The 17,000-nt window shown below is 43.8% G+C and overlaps 1 protein-coding gene across 1 annotated transcript; it reads right to left on the reverse strand.

Moving 5' to 3' along the window:
- Positions 1 to 1,405: 1,405 nt before the first annotated feature.
- On the reverse strand, positions 1,406 to 15,972 carry SNF8 (SNF8 subunit of ESCRT-II). Its single transcript, XM_054992310.1, has 8 exons — positions 15,808 to 15,972; positions 13,717 to 13,767; positions 12,067 to 12,205; positions 10,357 to 10,461; positions 9,141 to 9,213; positions 7,015 to 7,156; positions 4,919 to 4,993; positions 1,406 to 1,670 (listed from the first exon to the last, which is right to left on the reverse strand). Exons 1-8 carry the CDS (start codon positions 15,862 to 15,864, stop codon positions 1,533 to 1,535), a joined length of 780 nt encoding a protein of 259 aa, XP_054848285.1. The 5' UTR covers positions 15,865 to 15,972; the 3' UTR covers positions 1,406 to 1,532.
- Between the last annotated feature and the right edge of the window lie 1,028 nt (positions 15,973 to 17,000).

The following is a 17,000-nucleotide window of genomic DNA, read 5'->3' on the forward strand; positions in this document are numbered from 1 at the left end:
ATGATATTGGAACATGCTATACATGTACAGATGATTATGTGTCCCCCACATGGAAATGATCCAGGTACTAGTCTCTGGTTTCCTTTGTATTGTGAACATACATTCACCTTTTTCTTACAAGCAGATGTATGCATGTACATGCAAGATGTTCAGGCATTCCCTATAACATGAACAGCTTCTTCATGAGCACTTTCATACCCCATTCATTTTGTTCAGTCCCTTTATGTAAGAACAGGCATCTCTTTTACTGTTGATATTAATTTGGGAGGGAAAAGTCATCTATGCTATGGATTGGATCCAGTGATCTGTGAGTGGAAAGGAAAATGCACTTTAATCATGTTTGCTTGCACAATGACTGCATAACAGCTTGGATCCAGGGATGGGCAAGCAGAGACATAAATAGTTTTAGCACAGTTCTACTGGCCCAAGATCTTGTGCAACATCCAGCACTTTCCTCCCAATGCCTAGAAATTAGCTGCACAGGACCTTACGAAAGCAGAAACACAAGTGAGGATACAATAAGTTTGAGTTAGTGTGAGTGGCTACCTAGGTTGAGTCAGCTTGCACAAGAACTCTAAGCAGAACTTTTATAAGGGATCCAACTCATTGGCTGCAGCAACATTGTGCTTTACTAGAATTTTAAAAATGCAGCTAGAGCAATAGAATGGACAGCAGCTGGTTCACACAATTTTCACTTAATTTGTTTTTGAGAATGTATTGGAAGCAAGACCTTTCATGCACAGAAAAGAGAGAGGGGATACAACCCCTTTCGTTAGTACAGACAGCTAGGAGCAATTTTAGCACTTCCACTCATACAAGGACTGTTGCACATGGAAAATCTTTCACGGGTATCCAACCCCTATATTGAGTACTGTGAAGACACGGTCAGAAAAGGCATCTCAGGGTTTGGCCAGTCCTGCAATTGCATCACTGTGCCCCCAAAGGCGCTCAACTGGTTCTTTTGTTTTCTAAATGAAATCTACACAAGCTTGTCACACCTTTAGTCACAGCATGCCAAGTATGAGTTTGATAAAATTCTGTGTTTCTTTTTTTCCAAAAACCAAAGAGTAAAGTCATGTATTTGATGTGCTTTGATGGTATCAGTGCTTTAGCATAAAATCCACATAGAAACTTTGCTGTCAATTAAAAACTAATGAAGAGAATAAGGCATATGAACTTTACTCAACAATCATGGAAATGTGAAACGGAGGAGTGGAAATCATCACTTGATTTTCAACTCCCGCACCACCATAAAATAGTTACTTGAGCTGGAAAGGAAGGAGGGGGACCCTATGCTCTCCCAGTTGCTTCTCTCAAAGCCAGAGAGGACTTGCTCTTTCTCCATTTAAGCTTCTGCTTGGACATGCCAGATAAAGGTAAGAATGTGGTCAAACAGACATTTTTGTACAAGATCTTTTTTCTTTAATTTTACAAGGAATTAGATACAACTCAACTTTCCCCCCATTTGCTTAACAACCAGCAATAGTACCATTCTGTTTAATTAAGCTCAGGTGATCCTGTTTCCATCTTGGTTAGGGCAAAGCTTCTTTTGCTTCTTCTGGTGTGATTTCCTGAGAGTAAAGCTCTGTGAAGAGGGCAGGGAGCCAATACTGTGGTTCTTCTGATGCTTGTGTATCAAGCCAGGCCATGCCTTCTTTCAACAAGTGGTCCTGTTAAAACACACACAAAATGTATCTTTGGAAGCAGAGAGGTCTGTCACAAGTGGATCTGCTCATTAAGGGTTCCTTCCCCAAAAGTAGACAGGGAAAGGCAAGTGTAGAGCCTTTTAAGTACCAGGCTTAACCTGCTCAACTGGAGGTCAAGATGGTTTTATCCTAAAACATTCTTACCCTGTGATGCTAATGCTTAACTATATAAACAAGGGCTTAGATCCCACTCCCTGTGGCCCCTGTCCCATGTCACTTTGGTCCACACAGTTCCCTGCACAGACTTCTTAGTTGTCCAAAGGCCTTTCCTTCCTTCTTTTGCCAGAGGAAAAGCTGGTATGATCTAGCCCAAGGAATTGCAGGGGGATAACAGCCACACACACTTTCTACTCATTATTTTTCTTCACTCACTCAGTGCCCCTTTGCAGGAGACTGAAGCCTTACTAGGGTGCAATATTTTTAAAAGTGGATTTGAGCAAGTAAGAATTTAAAGGTGGTTCTTCCAGGTAACTGATGATGTGCCCAGAATAAAGGGATGAAAGCTGATCAGCTACAATATATGGCACATTACAGCCTCCTATGCAGGCAAGGGTCAGGGTAGGCATTTGCTAGGTGGGCACACCTTTGCAAGCTACATACCTCTGTCTTCCCTTACATCCCTCCCCACATTCTCCCTTGCCCTATTAACGTATCTGTGCTTATCAGGGCGAGGCTGTGGCACAGCAGCTGTTTTATGCACAGAAGGTCCCAGTTTCGACCCCCAACATTTCCAGTGAAAGATAGTAGGTAATGTGACAGGCCTCCACCTGAGACCTCTAAGGAGCTGCTGAAAATTAGAGCAGACAATACTGACCTCAACAGAGCAATAGTCTGATTCAGGATGTGTGTGCTGTGTTCCTTTCACTACTGTCAGCTTGCCCCCATCCCTACACTCAGCCCCCAGCAAACAAAGCAACACTACTACCATCAAATTTAGCTTATGCTCAAAATATAGGCACAAAACATGAGCTGGTGTAGCATGGTGGCTATGAGAAGAAACTGCAATTGGGAAGGTCCCAGCTCCAACTCTTGCCTCTGCCCAGGGCCGGTGCTACCATTAGGCCAACTAGGCCTAGGGCGCAGACCTCAGAGGGGTGCAAACCTGACCCGAAGGGCACAACAACAGAACCAGCTGTGGCACAAGAAGAGCCCTCAATGGAGAGAGAAGAAATGCAGCGCACCCGCCTCTGCTCACAACGCCGGGTGGAGCTGGATGCAGAGGCTGAGGAGCCGGAATCAGATGAAATGGCAACACCTGCGAGCCGGCTGGTTAACTGACCAAGGGGATAAAAGCCTTGCTCGGCGTGGAAACGACCTAGGTCACCACTCCCTGCAACCTGCACTCCCATGCCTGAAAGCTCTTGACCCTCCCTTGCATCCTGCTCCCCACTGATGGAACTCTTGGCTAACAACCTCAGCTTGACTCCTGGACTTGCACCTGCCTGCCTTGCTTTGGACTGCCTCGCCTGTGACCTGACCTGGAATGTTGGACTTACGCTTCAATTGCCAACCAGCTAGTGAGCTACCTTGCTTCCCAGTCACCCTGGCTGGGACAGGCACCCTAGTCCCTGAGAGTGACAATGGCATATAAAAGAGAGTCCTAGACATGAATCCATGTTTCTTTTTCGTGCACAGCCTTTAAACTTGGTAGTCAATGATGCCACTAAGTACTGTCTGGAAACAAGTTCCCTCAGTTTGGTTCAACAGATCTATAATTATTTCTCTGCATTGACTCAGCTTTGGCAAATTCTAACTAGCCATGTATCAGGCATAATTGTTAAGCTATTGAGTCAAGTAAGATGAGAGAGTCAGATCGATGCTTTAAAACCACTGAGACATCATCTTGGTAGTATATATGATGCTTTAATAGAGATCTTTGATGACACAACTAAGGTCCTCGTTGATGCAATTTGTAAGTTAAAGTTTGTGGTATCCCTTGTTATATGGTACAACATTCTTTTTGAAATGAATCTTACAAGCAAGCTCTACAAAGTAAGGAAGCTGATTTAAATTCAGCTGCAAGCCAACTGCAAGTAACCAAGAATTACCGTGTGGGCTGTAGGTGGGATGAGGGTTTTCAATAAGTTTTGATAGATATAACTGAGATTGTAAAGGAGCTAGAAATACTTCCAAACTTTGAGACAGAACAAGTTAAAAAAAGGAGCAAGGAACAGTGTTTTGAGTAGGAGGCCCAAGAAGAGGCACCGCAAGATCCTAAGCTGAAATTCAAAATATGTTTCTATTATGTTGTTTTAGACATGGCCATACAATCTGTTGAAGAGAAATTCCAACAGCTATAACAATATAATTCCCTATTTGGCTCCCAGTATGATATATACAGTAACAACAAAAAATTACTGAAGATATACTTAAGGCCTGCAAGAATTTGGAAAAATCATTGATGCACAATGGAAACAAAGATACTGATGCTGTGAACTTATAGCAATAGCTCAAAGGCTTCCAAAATCTATGCCACCACCGAGTACTTCTCTTCATACTGCAACAAAATTCCTGGATAGTGTGCCTAATGTTTCTGTTGCTCTAAGGATCATTCTCACACTTCCAGTGTCAGAGGCAAGTGGTGAACACAGCTTCTCAAAGCTCAAACTTATAAAAACATACGTATGTTCAACAATGCTGCAAGAGTCTATTTGGTTTGGCAACTATATCAATTGAACATGTCCAAGAATCAGCACTTGGCCTAAAGGAATTGGTGACAAAATTTGCAAAGGAAAAAGCACACAAAATTGAGATTTTGAAACATTCACGGAATTATTCAAAATTATTTGTGTGCTAAAACCGTTTTGTATCTGAGTAAAAAAAAGCAAAGATTTTTGTAATTTTTTTTTAAATTAGCAATTTCAAGTTTTGTGCTTTCATTTTTCCTACAATTCATCTGTTTTTGAAAATTGGTTAGCGGTGGGGGGGGGCACAAGTAGTTAGCAAAAAAGCCTGGCACTGGCCCTGCCTCTGCCACAAACTCACTAGGTAGCCCTTGCCAGGCCCTGTGATCTCCAGCTATACTACAGAGACAATAATACCTGTTGCTTACTAGATGACTGTGGGTAATATGTGCAATGAACTTTGGACACTGAAAGAGCTATACCCATGTTAAGCATTATTATACTTGCATAACTTTTATTCTAAATGCAGCAGTGCTTTTCCTGTAGTTTGGGGTCCCCTTTCTAAGAACCATCTAATAGTTTACCTACCAGCACCTGCTTGGCCCGTTGCGCTTCCCATTTCAAACTAGATTGGATTTCACTGATGGTCACGTACCCCTTTTTCTGGAATGGAGAACAAAGCAAGCAGGTTTATTTCCAAGGCTGTTCGCAAAGACCGAGAGTGAGAATCAGAAGGCTCCAAGCTGTGCTTAAACTCAGATGTTTAATGCATGCCAATTCATAGGGTCAGTGGTAGAGCCCATGTTTTGCATGCCTGAGAGGTTATTCCATGCAGAGCTGCCTCATTTGTGCAGCCTTATTAAGAGAAGGAACACACAAGCTGGGGTATTCACATCAATTCCAAATTCTCTGAAAGCGTTCTCTCATGATTTCCCCTTTTCTAAAAGGGCTGGTGTGTCACTTCCCTTCCATGCAGCTATGGCTGTTTCCATTAGAGCCACTAGAGCCAATTAATCATACAAGTTTTGAGAATGTAACAGCAGCTCTGCTGGATCAGATCAATAGTCCACTTCGTCCAGCATCCTGTCCCCAATTCCCCAGTGGCCAAGATGGTGTCCCAGAAGACTTACAGCAACGGCACAGAGGGGACTTTACTGTCCCTCCCTGCTCCAGTAAAGTAACCAGCATTCAGAGGTGTCTTTGCTGCCACTGAACTGTGGTCCCATTTGGCTACCATGACTCAGTACTATGGATGGACCACAACAATTAATTCATTGATGAAATATGCAGATATATTAAGATACAAGGACACTTCAATTCCTTGTTCTCAAAGACAATGCTAGCATGGGTTACAGAGATGCCAGTATTAAAAAAAATCTGCTGTCCAATAAATCGGGATCTCTTTAAAAAAAAAAAGAATCGAAGTTTAACTGATAGGTCTATTCAGTTCATCAAGTTACTTTAGTTGCTGCTGCAAAGGCCGAGGTATTCATAACAGCAATGGAGAATCCATATGATTTGTTGAGCAGGGAATTGTGGCCATCTTCCAGCTTCCCCTCCCCATTCCTTTCCAGGAAATCCGGACAAGCACGGCCTAATATCTAGTGACCAAAGTGGTACAGTTGAATTCTGGGAGTTCTTCTCCACATAGGCAGAGGCCTGCCGATTCAGGCTAAGAACTTGGAATTAGTCTCTGGGAGAGCCTAACATGCCCTTAATCCTGAACATGTAGGTGTGCATGTTCAGAAAAAAAGGAAGAAGAATGCCTTGGCTGCTTTAATGCTTGCTGGGCAAGAATTCTTTTACAAAGAAGCATTCTTCCACATCTCAAGGCTTCTGAGAGGATCAGTTCACAAGTAAACACTGTAATCTCCTAAATGCATGCTGACTGGGGACCCCTTTAGACATTAGATGTCAGTGAGGGAATATAGTGTGCCAACAGCCGCATCTCCCTGGTAATATCTAGGAAAAGTAATAGAGGGTATGACATCATCATGTTCAGCATTTCTCTGCCCTGTTATCATCTTTCGCTGCATGTAAATAGAACACAAAGAAATTATGTTATGCACTCAGTGTTACTGGAGATATGCATAGGTGGACGGCAGCCAGCAAACTGGTTTTCATCTTGTTTAAGTGTCCCAGCTTTTGGCCTATAAAACCCTGGGAAATGTAGTTCTGAGAAAGTGCAGAGGTACCTCTGCTGGAGATTTCCCAGCCAAGTTTGCAGAGCTACAGATCCCCAAGGGGAAAAAAGACACCCATCCAATTTTAAATGCTAGCACATTTTAAATTGTATTATGTAGGCATATCCCTTGTCAAGACAAGGGATTAAAGCAGGGGTCATCAAACTTGTTGAGCTTCTGGGCACTTTTGGAATTTTGAGGAAAGGGTAATGAGCCCCACCACAAAATGGCCACCAGGGGGAGGGGCAATCTTTTAAAAAGCTGCCAGGTTCTAAGCCCAGCATTCTCCTATGTTTTCCGGACTCAAAGATGATGTCTCCTGCTCCAGTGAGGTGGAGGAAAGCCAGGACTGGCTCTTTGTTTTATGGAAGAGATTCTAGGAAGTAGGAGGACATGAGAGCCAGAAAAACACAATGGTGAGCACCAAACCAGGGCTCAATGACTTAAGTAAAAAAAGACAGACCAAGCTCAGGCTGGTTGGCCTTCTCCAAACACAGGTACCTCAGCATGCTGTATCACAACAGTGTGATCCATGTTCAATTCAGCGGGCACAGACTGGATCAAGTAGGTTCCACCAACAGGAAGGATCCCAAAGCCATTCCCTAGAACTTTCAGCTTTTTAATTGCTCGGATGAGGTCGTCCCTGAGGAACCAGGAGAGGAAGAGTCAGACTAGGTTGACACATGGGCACTGCTGTCTTTGACTATACCTACAGTGGTGTTTATGCTGCAATACTCTGAAACCATCAAAAAAGAAAAAAAAAGTAGCAATGGGTACAGAACTGAGCTTCTTGATATGCTCTAGCTTTCATTTTTAAAAAATGAATCAAGTTTCTAGTTCTTATAGATGTGAAAGTTTGTCTCAAGGAGACTGCACGAAACCTGGTCAAATCTCAACAGCCTAAGAGGTGGCAGACTAAGTTTTCTGGTAGGAGGGGAATCCTTGTATGGCTTTATGACTATCAGAAACAGCAGGTTTTTAAAAAAATGAAGGCTATATTGAGCAAAATAAAGGAAACCATATCCTTTTTCTTTGCACAATTCATTCAACTGCAAACTTCAGCTCATCTTGGTACAGAATTTTGAATATATGCAGCCTAAGCTGGGGCTTGGATCCAAAGATGCCCACACAATGGCACAGGATAGCAAATGTTTGATAATTTCCCCCCATGCCACATTCCATGCCATTCTGGATGGTCCTACAACCCACAAGGGTAGTTTTTCAAAAGTGCCATTCTGCAATTGAGACTCATTTGCGGACTCAAGACTTTGTGCCTTGAGGTTCCTGCAAACCATGCTCCTCCAGAGTCCTGCCTCAGTCCTAGAAGTTCCCATATTGTGTACATCTGATTCATGCAGCTGCAGAATGCTCTCGTTGGGACAGATCTTGCTATCAGAAGAATGTTTGCTTTATCCACCACCATCAGCCTCCTCCTAAAGCAAGCCACTGCATTTCCACTGGTTTGCCTACAATCTTGGAACAACACGAGCAGTCAGAAGAGGGATGCTGAGTAGCAGATTGGGGAATTAGACCCAAGATTGCAGGTAGGAGGAGGCAGACTTTAAGCACCCTCCATGTCACACAAACCCCATATCCTGTCTCCCTCCCACAGCTATTAAACCCCAACCTATGCCCTCTCTAGCCGGAGAGCCATGGCCTCTTTCCTACTGCCCAAGACAGAAATTTAGAAAGCACGGCTTCGAGCCTGCAAATGAAAGGAATATGCTCTATATGAAACACCTGAAAGAGGGGTAAGGCTGTTTCAGGGAGCCTCATAGACAGAACGCTATGTGGAGGCTGCAGTGAAAAGGGGGAAATTGGGCAATAATACCCCTCTTCCTGCTTGCATGAACAGAAAGCTTGCTCTTCCACAATTCAATTCAATCCAATTCTTCCTCCTCACTGCAGCCTCTTGTGCAGCATGACATTTTGTCCTCAAATCTCTCTCCAACCCCCAGCATCAGCTCTTCAGAGGTCATGGGGCTGCTTGGAGAGGGGGAGAATGGAAAAGCATGTGCAGGGTTCATGGTTCATAGCAACCAGGCCAAAATCTACACAATTGGAGCCTGCTTCAAGGTGCAGAGCCCCCTCTTTCCTACTTCTCCCTAGGCTTTGCCAATAAGCAGGGCTTTTTTTCAGCTGGAACGCGGGGAAATGGAGTTCCGGAATCTCTTGAAAATGGTCACATGGCTGGTGGCCCCGCCCCCTGATCTCCAGACAGAGGTGAGTTGAGAGCGGTGGAGAGGGCAATCTCAACTCCCCTCTGTCTGGAGATCAGGGGGTGGGGCCACCAGCCATGTGACCATGTTCTCCGAGGGCAACCCACTGAGTTCCATGACCACTTTTCCCAGAAAAAAAGCTCTGCCAATAAGAATAACACAAATGGAGCTTACTGGCTTGTATCCCTCCACTCCATCCAGCAAAGTCTGAAGACCATCTCTGGCCCAAGGAACTGTCCTCTGATGAAAGAGGCTCCATTGGAGGAAAATTGCTCAAGCCAAAGGAGGGCTTGAAGCTGGACTGAACAGATAGTCAAATTCAAGCCAGTAAGCTTATGGGATACATTTAATTTGTTTCACCCTCAGCCTACATAGTCCAAGCATGCAGCGTCTTCACACAACACTTACTGGCTGACATCTTGAGCGAACTTTCCTCTGCCTTTCAGCACTTGCTGATGAAGCTCCTCCAGCGTTATTAATCCTAGCAGGAATGAACAAGCAGGAAGACAAGTTAATGTCTAGCGGCCTTCACTTAGATCAGCTGTGTGTGGCCATTGCATTGTTGCAGAAGAATGAGAGGCAGAGCAGAAACACTTATAAAACACAATGGAGGTGTGTGGGCGGGGGGAAGCACGAACTGCTGGGCTTACAGATCAGAAGGAATATCTGATGCTGTGTTAAACTACCTCAGTAAACCACCACTCTGTTAGGGTGAGGGTTGTCTACTCTGATTGGTAGCAGCTCTCCAAGATCTCATGTATTTCACATCTCCGTCCACTTGATCCATTTAACAGGAAATGCCAGGTATAGAACCAGTGACCTGCAAGCAAAGCAAATGCTCTGCCACTGACTCATGCCCACCCCCTCTCACATAGCCAGCACACAAGTCTGAGTTTCACCACCCCGAACTGGCAGCTGCTCCAAAACGAAGTGTCTGTTCAAGGGGCTGCTGAAGCACCCTGGGCCTCCACATCAGCTGAACAACGACATCCAAACAAAGTTGCCTGGCGAGTAAGACCGGAAGCAGCCATCTTGCGGCCTGACCACTCACAAACGTATGACTTTATGTGAGAGGCCAGAAATGACAACGAGGGAGATGGCTACTCATTGCAGGCTGTAGAAGATTTTGAAGGATGAAGGTGTGTGGTAACCTTCTCCCTCCCTGTTACAGGCCAGTTTGGGTATGGAGTGGCAAGAAGGGTTGGGGCTGGATGTGCCTTTCTTAGCAACAACAGAACCTGGTAACTTTTTTCTAAGGAACTGTTTTATGACACAGTGCTTTACTGTTTATCATTAATACCTGCTGAGTTAGGTTTTATTTATCATTAAAAAATTCTACATGAAAAGGTGCAGTGTTTGAAATACAACTTGCATCGGACGAAGAGAACTGTGGTTCTTGATAGCTTATGCTACAGAAAAGTTGGTTAGTCTTAAAGGTGCTACTGGACTCTTTTCTGTTTTGAAATACAACTGTAAATAAGAATAATGTGTCTAGCAGAGCACTCTAGCGCAGCCAAAAAGCTCGGAAATGATCAACTTGTAGAGTGGAGAATAGACAAGAAGGAGAGGTGCGATGAGAGAAACAGAAATATTGTGCATGTAAAGGAGCATCCACCAACCTCACCTCCGTTCCTGTGCTTCAGAGCCAGGCAGACTTCAATAATCTGGACCCCAAGCTCGTAGTAGAAATCGCCAACACCTAGCATTTCAGACCAGAAACCTTTACCAGCTGCAGAAAGAGGGCAAAAGGTAAGTGTGAATAGGGCCACATGTTTTTAGTCTCTCTCAGGGACACAATTTCACAACTGGACATAAATCCATAAATGGACATAAATAAGACATTTATTTACGTATTTAACCACAACACTCAAACACCAGAGGGAGAACATTTTAATCTTCCTGAACATTCCATGGCTGATATAAGAGTGGCAGTCCTCAAACAAAGAAGCTTCAAAGAGAGATTGCAATGAGAGATTGCTGACCCTGAGTTCATTCACAAAATCAGAACAATGGACCCTCCAGGGCTGAATAGGGACACAAGATTCTTATTTCACTATAGATACTAATCTTCTGCATTTCCTCCCCTGCTCTAATCAAGCTGATTTCACTTTGAATTGTACTTTTGCGTCCTATCTCCCTTCCCTGCAACTCCCCTGCCACTTTCTGACTGGGATATAAGGGCTTATTCTTACTTGTATCTGATGAAGGGAACTTGGTTCTTGAAAAGACCTTGTTGTTCTTTACCGTACTGCAGGACTTAGATCTTGCCTTCCTAAAGCAGACCAACCAATCTACCCCCTGAGACTTTCACAACTGTAGATTTTTTAAAATCCTCATTATTCAGAAAAGTCTATCTAAATCTCAGACTCCAAGAGGAGATTCTGGCTGTGGTTTTCCCTGTCTGGTACTGTGCCCTCCCTCCATGCAATTCTGAGAAGTTGTCCTACCATCTTTACAAACCCTTCCCCCTCTTGTTACAATGACACCATTATTGAGCACCAGCTACAACCTGACTTGTGTGTGCTCTGGAGTCCCCAAATCCAGGGTAAAACACAGAATTTGAGCCAGGGCAGATCCGATGGTTGCTCTTGGAGATCAGCCTCCCTAGGAAATTACATATCAGCCATGACGCTGAGCAGTTCACACGGTCCTGTGTGGAGCTACAATTTAGTTATCTTATTTCTTGCTCTGAGGGCTGTTTGCTAGAACGAGGAGGCAGCACCCCACTGGCTTCTTTTGGCCTGGCCAATGCCATCCTCCAAGCTATTTTGCTGAAATGTACCAGGCAAAAGGGAGGAATGGACACTAAAGTTCAATTTAGCCTATTGTAATCCCATGCAAGTGCCGTGGCCTGTCATAGGATGGGCTGTGCCTGAAATACCCAGTCTCATTTTAAAAGGGGCATCATTTGGACTGAGCGCAAAATACAGATTATCATGCACGGTGGCTTTGGTTCAGAACTGTCATTTTAATTTTCATTACGTATCCTGAAATGGTCCCTGTTGGGGGGGCTAGCAACACACAATGCGATCACTATAATCATTTATGCTTTACCCCACCCTGCTGCCAAAAAGCTCAGGGCAGCATTCACAATTTGCCCTTCTCTCCTTTTAGCCTCACAATAATAGCCTTGTGGGTTTGGTTATGCTGAGAGGGAACAACAGGTCAAAGGTCACCTAGTAAGTTTCATGACAGAGTGGAGACCTCAGTCCTGATCTCCCAGTCCAAGGCTAATGCGCTAACCACAGATACAGACAGTACCATCCTAAGCAGAGTTGCACCTTTAAGTTCGCCAACACTCACTCCAACCCACTCTGGATCTCTCAGTTCTTACAGGCTAGTGGATCCACACCAATCGTTGCACACATGTCCTGGAACTGGACTCTGAACTGCGGGTTTTTACGGATCTCTTGTTTGTGTTTGCTGGCAAACTCTTCAAGGTTAGTTTTAAATGTGTCCAGCTGCTTGGACATCTGTAAACAAAGTCACAGAAGAGAAAGGGGAAACAATGAAGAGGCTGGTCTGACATACTGTTCACTGCATTTACAGATGTGGAAGTTCTAAGAGGCTTATATTTCACATGGCACATCTATTAGAAGTCATTTATTTAATACACATTTTGCAACCAGACTGGTTCCCAAATATTTTACCATTCCAGTCTATCAATACATTTTTATCCTGTTCGTTCTGCAACCATGAGAGGCACTCCAGGCTGAGCAAAACTGATCAGCTCAAGGTCATATACTGAGCTTCATGGCAGAGTAGGATTTTGAACACAGGTCCTAGCCTGGCACTCTAACCCCAACACTACACTGACTCTCCATACCAATTTATTGCACTGTTTAGTTCAAATTAGTGGCTCAGATATGCAGTTCCATTTCTGCAGCTGGCGTTTTAACCCAATGAAGGGTTTCTCCAATTCCTGCAGGATCTAACAGAATATGCTCAAAGACAGAAATGCTGGGTAGAGAACACAGCAAGGGAAGTATTCATATGTTAACCTTTTACTCCTGTCTTCCAGCCACTGATGGTTTCAAGAGCTGGGCCTATATTGTGTCGTCCCCCCGTCCCCCTGCTTTTTACCACCTCTCTTCCACAAGGTATAACAAGACCCCACTTGCTGATTGTGTGTGCTCCTGTGATCATAAATCCATTGAAGATATGTTCCATGTTATGTTTCGATGCCCAATATTTGTAACTATTCGGGAGAAATATCTTAGAAATATTCTGCAACGGGTGCCAGGGAGGTCAGAGCAAGATAAATTGGTGGTGCTGCTGGCAGATAAGGATAAACCGATTACAATGCAAGTGGCAAAGTTTGTAACATCGTTAAACAAAATACAGTTAAGGCTATGGAAGTAAGTTTTAATTTACTTGAGGGTATTAATAAGTTCCCTTTAGTAGTATTATATTATACTACATGCTGTTATGGATTTTATGAATTTAAAGATCTTGATGGAGTTTTGTCAATTTCGGTTTAAATTTTATGATGTAGTAATTTGTATTAATAACATTTACTTTTTTGTTATTTGCTATGGCTGTGCTGAAGCAATAAATTATTGATTGATTGATTGATTGATTGATTGATTGATTGATTGATTGATTGATTGATTGATTGATTGATTGATTGATTGATTGATTGATTGGTACTTCCAAAAGGTTTTTGTCCATGCAAGTATTGTAATCCTCAGCATAACCTTTTTGGCGGTCCAAGAGGACCGTCACCTCTCTTTTTCACATGTGGAAAATGCATTTCAACCTTTCATTAAAAATTTACAATTTACAAACCATTGGTTATTTTTTTATAATTTTTTATAATTTGTGTAGACTCTTCTTCAATTTGCTTTTCATTTTCTACCCTTAATCCTCACAACCACCTGAGGCAATGGTTTCCACAGGTTAATTAAACATTAGGCACAGGAGCCTAGGTAACGAGCAAGCATCATCTATCCCTCCAGCTCCAAAAAGTATTGCCCCATCTCACCTGAGCTAATTGGTCTTCTGCCAAAACTGTCCCACGTTCCTTGTATTTGGCCTATAGATGGTGGGGGGGGGGGCGGAGGGGGGAGAGAGAAAGAAAGTTGCTAGAATTGTTTTTACATTAATCATACAACAATATCAGAGGCATATTTTTCCTCACACAGATCCATCTCACTGCATTTCAAGGTCATCAACCCAGGAGTCCCAGCGGCTGGCACTCCACTCACATGAGATCTGCCTAGCAAGAACCTAGAACATGGCATGAAATCTGGGGTCCTTTCTATCCCTGTAGAAGTTCAGGAAGCTGCCATACTACATGTTTTTAAACACCCTTTCAGGTTTAGGTCAGGCCTACAGCAGTTTCTCTTCCAGACAACTCTGCTTTCTCATATCTTCAGAAACTGTGTGATAAAAGATGCAGAGGAGTTAGCCGTGTTAGTCTGTGGTAGCAAAATCAAAAAGAGTCCAGTAGCACCTTTAAGACTAACCAATTTTATTGTAGCATAAGCTTTCGAGAATCAAGTTCTCTTCGTCAGATGCATGATACAGAGACTGGTCAAATATAGAAGAGGAGGGAGGAGAAGGGGAGGAGAGAGAAGAGGCAATTAGGGGGGGAGGGGGAGGGTGCAACCAAAACATTCCTTTGCTAGTATATGTAAACATCTCCTTTTGGTGTGTGGATCAGTTGGCTTCAAAGGAGTTTGCCCTGTTAGTTTGTAGCAGCCAAACAGCTAGACCATCCAATTCCAATGCAGTATGAGCCTTCGATAACCACAGCTCTCCTTGCCAGATGCATCTGACAAAGAGATCTGTGGTCCCCGAAAGCCCACGCCAGGTGCTAATGGACACAAATCTGACATTAGAAATGGAAACGTCCAGAAACCAGTGGAAGGACACTTCAATCTACCAGGACATTCCATCAAAGACTTAAAGGTCGCTGTAGTTCAACAGAAACCTTTCAAAAACAAAATCCAACAGGAGGCTGCTGAACTGGAATTCATATGCAAATTTGACTCTGTCAAGCTGGGACTGAATAGGGACTATGAATGGTTATCACATTATCACAGGTAACAGATTTCCTTTACAGAGGCGGGGTCTGGGGGAGCGCAGTGGCACCTGGCGTGGGCTTTCGGGGACCACAGATCTTTACATATACTAGCAAAGGAATGTTTTGGTTGCACCCTCCCCCTCCCCCCCTAATTGCCTCTTCTCTCTCCTCCCCTTCTCCTCCCTCCTCTTCTATATTTGACCAGTCTCTGTATCATGCATCTGACGAAGAGAACTTGATTCTCGAAAGCTTATGCTACAATAAAATTGTGTGATAAAAGTGTGTTGTTTTCACAAATGGGTTTCTTCTGGGGGAGTTTCATTCCGGTTTTAATTCAGTATTATGTTGTGTGGACTTAATCAGTGTAGATATTGCATGGATACTTTGTAGAATGAGCATAGTGTATTTCATTAAAGAATAAATGAAATATTGCACATGAAAGGTATCCTGGCATTTCCCTTCAACCAAGGCAAGACAGCTCATTCAAGATACAAATCTGGAGACAGAAAAAGGACTAACATAGAAACTCTCCCTCTTGTTTTATTGCATTACCTAGAAATCCACTGCTGTTCTAACCAGTGCCTTGTCATGTTTCAGTGGCAGCATATTTAAAGAGGAATTGCTGACAGTGGTTGGCGATGGGAGATAGACTATTGACAGTGCAATCCTATGCAGAGTTACTCCAGTCGAACTCCACTGAAGTCAATGGGTTTAGACTGGAGTAACTCTTTACAGGATAGCACTGTGAATGTAGGCTGTTCATAAACTTCGGCTACGAGTTTTGTGGAGGATGCTTTTGAAAAAAAAATTCAATAAAATCTAGTTACATTATCATTAAAAAGGAAAAATTCCGGCCAGATGCAATACGCCTCTCCCCTCCAAGCCCAGCAGCGCGCAATGCCCAACTTGCAATTAAGGGCAAAAGGAATCGTCAGGATACAACTTGAATTCGGAGCAAAGGAAACCCGATTCCTGCAAGCGCAGGGCTAGAGAACAGAAGAGGAAAGAAGCTCGGCCAGCCCCTCCGGGGGGCGGGGGGGATCTCACCTCTGCCAGCTTCTTTTTGGCGATGGCTCCAGCCCCGACCCCCCGTCGGTGCATCATTGCAGGAGGAGCCGATAACCGGAGCTGCTTTCTGGAAGGGACAAGGGGACAAAAACAGCAAAATGGAAAGGAAAGATGAAGCTACCGTATGACAAAGCCTTTCTCTCTCTCCCCGCCCCATCTTCGTCACAAGCCCGCGACAGACAGGAAATGTGCCGGGGTGGCTCGCCTTCCCTGGCTCCTGCTTCGCTGCTTTGTTCCTCTTTTCCCACGTTATTGTTCCCCAGATCTGAGTGGGCGCAACTAAGAGTCCTTGTGGCCTCTTAAAGGTTTGCAGATCAAAGATACCCAAAAATCGGTTACGGTTAAAAAAACAACATAAAACACGGTAGCCTCTCCGGAATTGACAAAGATCTTTGAAGAGTCATTCCCACCACTGTCTAAAAATAGCAACAATAACAGTAACTAATGCGTGTTCCTCGGTATGTTGTAAACTTGCACTGCTATTTGGCAGTGGTTAAAGGAGGTCTTTCCTGTGCTAAGGAACACAACCGTGCGGTTTTCAAACGTTGCACGCTGGCAATTCATTTGGGAATAAGATTCATGGACCGTATTGGCATTTTCGCCAGCCCTGTGTACTTGGACGGCAAATGAATGCGCCCCGCAGTTGTCAACTAGGAGTCACGAGATTTGGGGTGGGGGTGAAGCCTGCGGTGGGCAGAGCTTGGGGAGGGGAGGGACCTCAATTGCGTATAATACCGAAGAATCCTCCCTCCAAAGCAGCCATTTTCTCTAGAGAAACTGATCTCTATGGCGGGGAGATCAGTAGTAATCCCGGGAGATTATCTAGCTCTCACTGCATTAATTTCTAGTTTTGTAATTCCATTCTTTTTGCATTGCTTATGCTATACCACAATGTTTTTTTGTTTCTCATTGTTGTGATCCAAGTCCTGTTGCGTTGTTCATTGGATAGCTCATGTATTTGATTGCATTGTTTTTCGCAGTGTAATCCGTCTTGAGTCTCAGTGGGAAAGGTGGGCTATTAAATAAATAAATAAATAAATAAATGGGGTCCTCCCCCAAAAAACAGTAAAGAAAGCGTACAAATCAATAAAATCCAGAAAGACATCTTGGCACTAAGTTTGTGTCCACCAAAGCTTAAATAGGCATTTCTCATCCTCACAAGTCGTAAAAGT

This window comes from Eublepharis macularius, chromosome 12 (genome assembly GCF_028583425.1).
Source record: "Eublepharis macularius isolate TG4126 chromosome 12, MPM_Emac_v1.0, whole genome shotgun sequence".
In the NCBI taxonomy this organism is placed as follows: Eukaryota; Metazoa; Chordata; class Lepidosauria; order Squamata; family Eublepharidae; genus Eublepharis; species Eublepharis macularius.

Bases quoted from the DNA above. Each gene is read 5' to 3' on its own strand.
- SNF8 (XM_054992310.1), bottom strand. From the start codon at position 15,864: ATGATGCACCGACGGGGGGTCGGGGCTGGAGCCATCGCCAAAAAGAAG. The intron at 12,206-13,716 runs GTGAGATGGGGC...CTTTGTTTACAG, and splicing joins CAGAAGACCAATTAGCTCAG to ATGTCCAAGCAGCTGGACAC. The intron at 4,994-7,014 runs GTACCTGTGTTT...TCTCCATTCCAG, and splicing joins TTGTGATACAGCATGCTGAG to AAAAAGGGGTACGTGACCAT.